The 9,508-nt window shown below is 53.9% G+C and overlaps 2 protein-coding genes across 2 annotated transcripts; both read left to right on the plus strand.

Annotated features, from left to right (window-relative positions):
- The first annotated feature begins 6,538 nt into the window (after positions 1-6,538).
- Positions 6,539-7,937, plus strand: LOC107307846 (voltage-dependent L-type calcium channel subunit alpha-1F-like). The gene is made up of 5 exons (XM_015851348.1): positions 6,539-6,577; positions 7,204-7,314; positions 7,418-7,501; positions 7,657-7,677; positions 7,779-7,937. Exons 2-5 carry the CDS (start codon positions 7,237-7,239, stop codon positions 7,935-7,937), a joined length of 342 nt encoding a protein of 113 aa, XP_015706834.1. The 5' UTR covers positions 6,539-6,577; positions 7,204-7,236.
- A 90-nt stretch (positions 7,938-8,027) lies between these two features.
- On the plus strand, positions 8,028-9,491 carry LOC107307847 (voltage-dependent L-type calcium channel subunit alpha-1D-like; the record flags this gene model as incomplete). The annotated part of the gene is made up of 4 exons (XM_032441964.1): positions 8,028-8,063; positions 8,169-8,260; positions 9,114-9,273; positions 9,364-9,491. Coding segments are annotated over exons 1-4 (416 nt in total), but the record flags the coding sequence as incomplete, so codon positions are not given.
- Between the last annotated feature and the right edge of the window lie 17 nt (positions 9,492-9,508).

Below are 9,508 nucleotides of genomic sequence, written 5' to 3' on the forward strand. Positions count from 1 at the left end.
GGGGGTGAACCTTTCCCCCCCAACCTTAAAAGGGGTTGCCTTGGGGGGTGACCCTAAACCCGCCCTAAACCGGCCTTTGGGAACGACTCCCCAGACCCCGCACTGAGATGGGCTGGGACCCCCTGACCCCCCCAAACGGGCAATTACTAAACGGGGCTGGGACTACCGCTCTAGCCCCAAATAAGGGGCCATCAAAGTGGACACTCCCCACTAAGGGCTGGGACCCGTCTGATGTCCTCCACTTAAGTGGAGGGACCCCACCAAGGTGCTGTATAGAGAGACCACCTGTCCGAGCGCCCCAATATCAGGGGCTTGGACGCTCCCCCAAGAGGCTGGGACCCCCCTCGACACCCCCCACTACGCGGGCTGGGCCCCCCCCCAATGGCTAGACCCCCCTGACTCCCAAGGGGCTCAGAACCCCCCGACCCACTCCAGGGGCTGGGACCCCCTCTGCCCAAGGGCCTTGGGGGAACCCTGGGCCCCACAAGGGGCTTGATCTCCTCCCTGACCCCCACTTTGACAGGCGGCTGGGATCCCCCCCCAATTACGGCTGGTTACCCCCCCGACCCCCAGGGCCTGGGACCTTGCCGCCCGGACCCCCAGCTGGGTTCCAGCCCCCCTCCCATCGCACCTGTACTGGCTGTTCTGTGCAGGGCAGTTCCTAGCAGCTGCACCGATGAAGCCAAGCACACGCCCTGGGGAGTGGCAAGTAGTGGGGGTCAGTGTGAGTGTGAAACCCCCAGCCCCTGCATTTGTAGCCACCTTGAGCCCAGACCACATTGCCCCCACCGCCTGCTGAAGCCCCCAGCCCCACACTATCCCCACGCCCTTTGGGAGGCCCAGCCCCATAGTTGTCCCCACCCTCGCCCCCTGGAGACCCAGCCACATTGTCCCACCCTCCCCCTTGAAGCCCATCCCACACCATCCCCACCCCTTTGAGCCCCAGCCCCATTGTCCCCACCCCCCACTGGAGACCCCAGCCACATTGTCCCCACACTCCCTTTGAAGCCCCCAGCCCCACATTGTCCCCACCCCACCCTCTGAAGCCCCATGCACCACACCATCCCACACCTTTGAGCCCCCCTTCCCACATGCCCCCACCACCTCTCTAAGCCACGCCCCACATTGCCCCCCAGCTCCACCCCCTTCTGAAGCCCCAGCCCCACGATTGCCTCCGCACTGAGCCACTGAAGCCCAGCCCCACATTGTCCCCACCCCTCTGAACCGGCCCCCCATCCCTACATTGTCCCCCACCGTCCTCTCGAGCCCCAGCCACCGATTGACCCATCCCCCTCTGACCCAGCCCCCACACTACCATCCCTCCCCACACTATACCTACTGTCCACCGACCTTTGGAGTCCGCACCAGCCCCACACTGTCCACACCCCCCTGGCACCGCCTAGGCCCATCCCCACATTGCCCTCCCAACTCTGAAGCCCCCAGCCCCACATTATCCCCACCCTCCCCCTTTGAAGACCCATCCCCACAATTGTCCCCCACCGTTTCCACCGCCTCTGAAGCCCCCAGCCCACACATTGTCCCCATCTCCACACTGTCCCACCCCCATTGACGCCCCCTTTGCCCCCCTATAGGGGCACCTTCCTCGTCTACAAGGACGGGATGGTCTCCCACCCTTCGGTCCGCGAGCGCCTGTGGCACAACAGCGACTTCAACTTCGACAACGTGCTGGCCGGCATGATGGCGCTCTCTCACGTACGTCTCCACCTTCGATGGGGTGGCCGGCGTGCGCAGTCCCCACCAGGAGACCCCCCCAAATAAACCCCCTCCCACCATTGAGGGGGTCTATGAAGCCCCATGGTGTCCTCCTCAGGCCTGGCTGGTATATACCAGCTATCGACGCCAAAACGCGGAGAACCAAGGCCCCCATCTCATCACCGCCCGCCACGCGTGGAGATCTCCATCTTCTTCATCGTTCTAACATCATCGTCATCGGGCCTTCTTCAATGATGCCCGACATTTCGTCGGCTTTTCGTCATCATCACTTCCGTGCTCAGGGCGAGAGCGAGTACCAGAACTGCGAGCTGGACAAGAACCAGGATGAGAGAGCAAGGGCCATGGGCAGCCATCTTGGTGTCTAGATGTGGAGGCCTAATAGTCAAAGCCATTGGTGTTGATTGGAGAAGGCTAAATTCAGCCATCTGGTGTTAATTTGGAGCCTAATGGCGGCCATTTTGGTGTTATAAGGCCTATTATCAGCATTTTGGGTGTTAATTTTTAAGGCCTAATGTCAGCCATCTTGGTGTTAATGAGGCCTAATGTCAGCCATCTTGGTGTTAATGAGGCCTAATGTCAGCCATCTTGGTGTTAATGAGGCCTAATGTCAGCATGCTTGGTGTTAATTTGAGGCCTAATTGGTCAGCCCATGCTTGGGTGTTAATGGACGCCTAAATTCAGCCATCTTAGGTGTTAATTCAGTCCTAATGTCCAGCCATCTTGGTGTTAATGAGAGGCCCTAATATCACCATCTTGGTGTTAATGGAGGCCCAATGTCAGCCTATCTGGTGTTTAATCAGGGACTATGTCAGCCATCTTAGGTGTTAATGGTGAGTGCCTAAGTGGTCAGCCCATCGCTTGGTGTTAAAGTCATGTGAGGCCACCGTAATGGTCAGCCATCTTTGGTTGTGTTAACTTCATCCTAATGATCAGCCATTTTGGGGGGTGTTAAGATTCAGGTCCTAATGTCAGCCATCTTGGTGTTAAATCAGTCCTAATGTTCAGCCAGCTGGTGTTAATTTTGGGCAGTCCTAAATGGTCAGCCAATCTTGGGTGTTAATGGAAGGCCTAATGTCAGCCTATAGTTGGGTTATTCAGCCTAATGTCCAGCCATCTTGGTGTTAATCAGCCCTAATGTCAGCCATCTTGGTGTTAATCAGCCCTAATGTCAGCCAAATCTGGTGTTTAATCACCCTAAATGGTTCAGCCATTTGGTGTTAATTCAGCCCTAATATGTCAGCCATTTTTGTGATAATTGCTATTATTGTCAGCCCTAATTTCCAGCATCTTGGTGTTTAATCAGCCCTAATGCGTCAGCCATTGTTGGTGTAGATTCTTCAGCCCCAATGTCAGCCATCTTGGTGTTACATTGATTCAGCCCTAATGTTCGAGCCAGTCTGGTGTTAATAATCAGCCCTAATGTCAGCCATCTTGGTGTTAATCAGCCCTAATGTCAGCCATCTTGGTGTTAATGAGGCCTAATGTCAGCCATCTTGGTGTTAATGAGGCCTAATGCAGCCATTTGGGTGTTAATGGCCTATGTCAGCCACTGGGTTTGGGGGTTAATCGCCCTAATGTCAGCCATCGTTGGTGTTAATCAGTCCTAATGTCAGCCATCTTGGTGTTAATGAGGCCTAATGTCAGCCATCTTGGTGTTAATCAGCCCTAATGTCAGCCATCTTGGTGTTAATCAGCCCTAATGTCAGCCATCTTGGTGTTAATCAGCCCTAATGTCAGCCAATCTTGGGTGTTAATCCAGCCTAATGTTCAGCCATTCTTGGTGTTAATTTACAGCCCTAATGTCAGCCAGTTTTGGTGTTAATTCAGCCTAATGTCAGCCATCTGGTGTTTAATCACCCAATCGTCAGCCCATCTGTTGGTGTTAATTTCAGTCCCTAATATGTTCAGCCCATCTTGGTGTTATCAGGACCTAATGTCAGCCATCCTGGTGTTAATTGTCAGCCCGTAATGGTCAGCCACTGGTTGTTTAAATGCCGCAGGCCCTAATGTCAGCCGATCTTGGGTGTTAAGAGGCTAATTGTGCCTAGGCCATCTTGTGTTAATGTGCAGCCCTATTCAGCCATCGTGGGTGTTATGTTGCATGTAAAGAGAACCGGCGACTATCTTGTGGCTAATGTCGGAGACCATCTTTGGTGTTAATTTCAGCCCTAAGTCAGCCAATCATTGGTGTTAATGCGGGGTCAGCCCTAACTAGTCCAGCCATCGTTGGTGTTATGTATGTAGGGCGCTAAATGAGTCAGCCACGAATCCTTGTTGGTGTATAATTCTCAGCCCTAATGTCCAGCCATCTTGGTGTTAATGTCTGGCCTAAATGTCAGCCATCTTGGTGTTAATTAATCAGCCTAATGTCAGCCGATCCTTGGTGTTAATCAGCCCCTAAATGGTCAGCCATCTTGGTGTTAATGTGGCCCTAATGTCAGCGCATCTGGTGTTAATTCAGCCGCTAATAGTCCAGCCCATTTCGGTGTTGAATTGCAGGTCCTAATGTCAGCCATCCTGGGTTAATCAGCCCTAATCGTATAGCCATCTTTGGTGTTTAATTATCATGCCCCTAATGTCAGCCATCTTGGTGTTAATTTTTTGCAAGCCCTAAATGTCAGCCATCGTTGGTGTTAATCACCCAAGAGTGGTCAGCCGTCTTGGTGTTAATTCAGCCGCTTAATGTCAGCATCTTGTGTTAATGAGGCTAATGGTCACCATCTTGGTCGATTAATTCAGTCCTAATGTGTCCCGCCATCGTGGGTGTTTAATTGAGGCCTAATGTCAGCCATCTTGGTGTAATAGGCCTAATGTCAGCCATCTTGGTGTTAATCAGTCCTAATGTCACCATCTTGGTGTTAATGAGGCCAATGTCAGCCATCTTGGTGTTAATAGGCCTAATGTCAGCCATCTTGGTGTTAATAAGGCCTAATGTGTCAGCCATCTTGGTGTTAATCAGCCCTAATTCAGCCATTTTGGTGTTATGAGGCCTAATATCAGCCATCTTGGTGTTATCAGCCCTAATGGGGTTCAGCCATTTGGTGTTAATGAGGCCTAATATCAGCCATCTTGGTGTTAATGAGGCCTAATGTCGCAAGCCATCTTGGGTATGAGGCCTACAATTTCAGCCATCTTGTGTTAATTCGGCAGCCCAATGATCAGCCCATCTTGGTGTTAATCGAGGCCTAACTGTCGACCCATTGGTGTTAATCAGCCCTAAATTGGTCCCAGCCAATGCTTGGTTGGTTATTTCAGTCTCGATATCAGGCCATCTTGGTGTTAAATTCAGGCCCTGATGTAGCTCTTGGTGTTAATTTCAGTCCTAATGTCAGCCCATCCTGTGGTGTTAATTCGAGGCCTAATGTCAGCCATAATTGGTGTTAATTTAATCAATCCCCTAATGTCACCATTCTTGGGTGTTAACGAGGGCCTAATGTTCAGCCCATCCTTGGTGTATAATTAGAGGCCTAATGTCAGCCATCTTGGTGGTAATGCAAGTTAAAGTGTCAGCCATCTTGGTGTTAATTCAGTCCACATCAGCCATCTTGGTGTTCGTAAGTCCCATGTCAGCCATCTTGGTGTTAAGTCCCATGTCAGCCATCTTAGTGTCACTTCATTTTGGTTCTCCTCCGTCCATATCCCCATTTTATTGTAATACAGCGTCAGTGCGTGGAATACGCATTGAAGCCCAGCCCCTGCGACGTTACATCCCCCAAGAACCGAACCCAGTACCGGGTTTGGCCATGGTCAACTCCACTGCCTTCGAGTACATCATGTTCGTCCTCATCCTGCTCAACCACACTCATGCACGCCCTGGCTTGTGCAAGGTAAGAAAAGATGTGTTGGGTAATTCGAGACCCAGGAGGGCAATAAGGGACGCTGGGGGGCAATTAAAGCCAGCCCCTTGGGGTCTTTTGCGAGGTCACTTTTTGGGGGGTTGGTCAAGGGATGGTATGGGGGGTGATTTGGAATGGTGGGGCTTATTAAGATGTCCTGTTGGGTTGGGGTGGTCAGTGAGGACCCCTACAAGGGGTATTAGGACCTAAAGGGCAGTTAGGAACCCCTGAAGGGGCAATTAGACACAGTGGGGTAGTTAAAGGTCACATTTATTCACTCAATTCCTGCTCAACACCATCGCTCCTGGGCGTGTAGGTAGGATGTCGCTGGGGTAAATTAGAGACCCCAGGAGGAGGCAATAAGGGAGGCTGGGGGCAAATTTAAAAGCAGCTACTTGGGGTCTCTTGGAGGTCACCTGAAGTGGGGCTTTGGTAAGGGATGGTATGGGGGGTGATTTGGGATGGTGGGGGCTATTAAATGTCCTGGGGAGGGTCACTTAGAACCACAGAAGGGGCTGTCAGGACCCCTAAAGGGGTTATTAGGACCCCTAAAGGGGCAGTTAGGACCCCTGAAGGGGCAATTAGGACACATGGGGGTAGTTAAAGGGTCACATTTCGTCCGTCATGTCCATTCTAACCACCGATCGACGCCTCTGGCCGTGCAGGTAGGGCTGTGTTTGGGTATTAGAGACCGCAGGAGGGGCAAATAGTGGGGAGCTGGGGGGCAATTAAAGCAGCCCTTGGGGTCTCTTGGAGGTCACTGATGGGGGTTGGTAAGGGATGGTATGGGGGGTGATTTGGGATGTTTGGGGCTATTAATGGGGGGAGGGTGGTCAGTGAGGACCAACAAAAGGGGTGTCCGGACCGCGCGATAATGCGGGCAAGTTAGGACCCCTAAAGGGGCAGTTAGGGAAACCCTGAAGGGCAGTTTAGGGACACATGGTGGTAGTTAAGGTCCACATTCATCCTCATCCACCTGCTCAACACCCATCGCCCTGGCCGTGCAGGTAGGGGATGTGTTGGGGTAATTAGAGACCCAGGAGGGGGCAAATATGGGAGCTGGGGGGCAATTAAAGCAGCCTTGGTCTTGGAGGAGTCACTGATGGGGTTGGTAAGGGATGGTATGGGGGCTGATTTGGATCGGTGGGGCTATTATTGTCCCTGGTCAGCTGAGGACTACAAAAGGAGTTTACTTAGGACCTAACAGGGGGCATATTAGGACACATGGGGGGTAGTTTAAAGGGTCAACAGGGGTGTATAAGGGGACTGGGTGGGGCAGTTAGAACACACCTGGGGGGTTTCTTCTTGGGGCAATTAAAGGCTCACTGGAAGGGGTCTGTAAGGGATGATAACCAAAGCAATTAGGGACTGTGGGGGGCAGTGAGGTGGCCCAGGGGGTCAGTAAGGGACAGCAGAGGGGCAGTTAGAGAAACTGGGGGGCAATTAAAGCCCCACTGGGGGGCAGTTTAAATCCCTGAGGGGCACTTAAGGGCCCTGGGGGAAGGTGAAGGATGCACTGGGGTGTCTGTAAGGGACAAGGTGAGGAAATTTGGGTCCCTGTGGGCAATGAGAACATCCATTGGGGGGGGTCAATTAAGGGGTTGGGGGGGCAATTAATACCCCCCTCCCCCAGCACTACGAGCAATCCAAGCCCTTCAACTACGTGATGGACCTTCTGAACATGGTGTTCACCGGGCTCTTCACTGTGGAGATGGTGCTGAAGATCATCGCCTTCAAACCACGGGTAGGGCCCAGGGAGGGTGGGGGGAACACATGAGGATGGGGGGGTGGGGGCTCCTCTTGTAGGGTCTCCATTCATTTAATGTACTCCCCCCCCCCACCACCAGCATTACTTCTGTGATGCCTGGAACACCTTTGATGCCCTGATTGTGGTGGGCAGCGTGGTGGACATCGCCGTCACTGAGGTCAACGTGAGTTGGGGTCCCCAGTAGCTGTTTGTTACCCTAGGAGGGGTAAAGGGGGGGGGTCCCTGATATTTGGGACCCCCCCTGCCATATTCACCTCCATCCATCTCTCCACCATTTCCATCTGTGTCCATCTCTATTCACCCATCCGCCTGTGACAGAACGGGGGTCACGTCGGTGAGGTAGGGACATCCCCAGGGGTGTCCCCAAGATCTTTTTTGGGGGCTTTTTGGGGTCCTCCTGACTTCTCCCATCCCCCTTTCCCCCCCACCAAACCCCATAGAGTTCAGAGGACAGCTCTCGTATCTCCATCACCTTTTTCCGCCTCTTCCGAGTCATGAGGTTGGTGAAGCTGTTGTCTAAAGGTGAAGGCATCCGCACCCTGCTATGGACCTTCGTCAAGTCCTTCCAGGTGGGACAATGGGGACAACAGGAGGGATAACAATAAAAAAGGGGGGGACAAGGGGGGGACAGGGAGCCCCTCACCACCCTATTTCCACAGGCCTTGCCTTATGTTGCCCTTCTGATTGCCATGCTCTTCTTCATCTATGCCGTCATTGGCATGCAGGTGAGGGACACGTGTGTGTGCAAGGGGATGCACACGTGTGTGCAAAGGGAGGGGGTCCCACATTGCTCCCACCTGTATGTGCCTCCCCCTGCTCCCCCCCAACAGACCTTTGGGAAGGTTGCCCTGGAGGATGGAACCCAGATCAACCGCAACAACAACTTCCAGACCTTCCCCCAAGCAGTGCTGCTGCTCTTCAGGTAGGGCTGAAGAGTTATGTTGGGGTCTGGGGGTCCTATAAGGCCCCAAAGAGGGTTTGGGAGTCACTGGACGGTTCTATGGGGTCCGGGAGTCCTATAGAGTCCCTATGAGGGTCTGGGAGTCACTGGATGGTTCTATGAGGACTGGGAGTCCTATAGGGTCCCTATGAGGGTCTGGGAGTCACTGGATGGTTCTGTGGGGTCCGGGAGTCCTATAGAGTCCCTATGAGGGTTTGGGAATCACTGGATGGTTCTATGAGGACTGGGAGTCCTATAGGGTCCCTATGAGGGTCTGGGATTCACTGGATGGTTCTGTTGGGGTCTGGGGGTCCTATAGGGCCCCAGTGAGGGTTTGGGGGTCACTGGACGGTTCTGTGGGGTCTGGGGGTCCTATAGGGCCCCAGTGAGGGTTTGGGGGTCACTGGATGGTTCTGTGGGGTCTGGGAGTCCTATAGAGACCCTATGAGGGTCTGGGAGTCACTGGATGGTTCTGTTGGGGTCTGGGGGTCCTATAGGGTCCCTATGAGGGTCTGGGAGTCACTGGATGGTTCTGTTGGGGTCTGGGAGTCCTATAGGGTCCCTATGAGGGTCTGGGAGTCACTGGATGGTTCTGTTGGGGTCTGGGGGTCCTATAGGGTCCCTATGAGGGTTTGGGGGTCACTGGACGGTTCTGTGGGGTATGGGAGTCCTATAGGGTCTGGAGGTTGCTGGATGGTTCCTTTTGGGTTCCTCTGGAGTCTAGACTTGTTGCAGAGTCACCATAAAGGGTTATGGGGGTCAGGTCCATCCCCCTCTATATGGGGCAGCCAGAGGGGCTCTGCAGGGCCCCATAAGTGCCCCTCTGGCCCTATAGGTGTGCCACGGGGGAGGCCTGGCAGGAGATCATGCTGGCCAGCCTGCCTGGCAAGCGCTGCGACCCCGAATCAGACGCTGGGCCCGGTGAGGAGTTCACCTGCGGCAGCAACTTCGCCATCGTCTACTTCATCAGCTTCTTCATGCTCTGTGCCTTCCTGGTGAGCCCCACAGCCCTGCCCCACAGCCGGCTCCCTGCCCCACGGCCGCCCCATAGCAGGCAGAGCTCTCTGTCCCTTCCCCACCTCCAGATCATAAACCTCTTTGTGGCTGTCATCATGGACAACTTTGACTACCTGACACGCGACTGGTCCATCCTGGGGCCCCACCACCTGGATGAGTTCAAACGGATCTGGGCTGAGTACGACCCAGCTGCCAGGTCTGTCACCATCACCC

The sequence above is a fragment of the Coturnix japonica genome, unplaced genomic scaffold (assembly GCF_001577835.2).
Source record: "Coturnix japonica isolate 7356 unplaced genomic scaffold, Coturnix japonica 2.1 chrUnrandom1071, whole genome shotgun sequence".
Lineage (NCBI taxonomy): Eukaryota > Metazoa > Chordata > Aves > Galliformes > Phasianidae > Coturnix > Coturnix japonica.

Bases quoted from the DNA above. Each gene is read 5' to 3' on its own strand.
- LOC107307846 (XM_015851348.1), top strand. From the start codon at position 7,237: ATGGACCTTCTGAACATGGTGTTCACCGGGCTCTTCACTGTGGAGATG. The intron at 7,315-7,417 runs GTAGGGCCCAGG...CCCCACCACCAG, and splicing joins TCATCGCCTTCAAACCACGG to CATTACTTCTGTGATGCCTG. The intron at 7,678-7,778 runs GTAGGGACATCC...CAAACCCCATAG, and splicing joins ACGGGGGTCACGTCGGTGAG to AGTTCAGAGGACAGCTCTCG.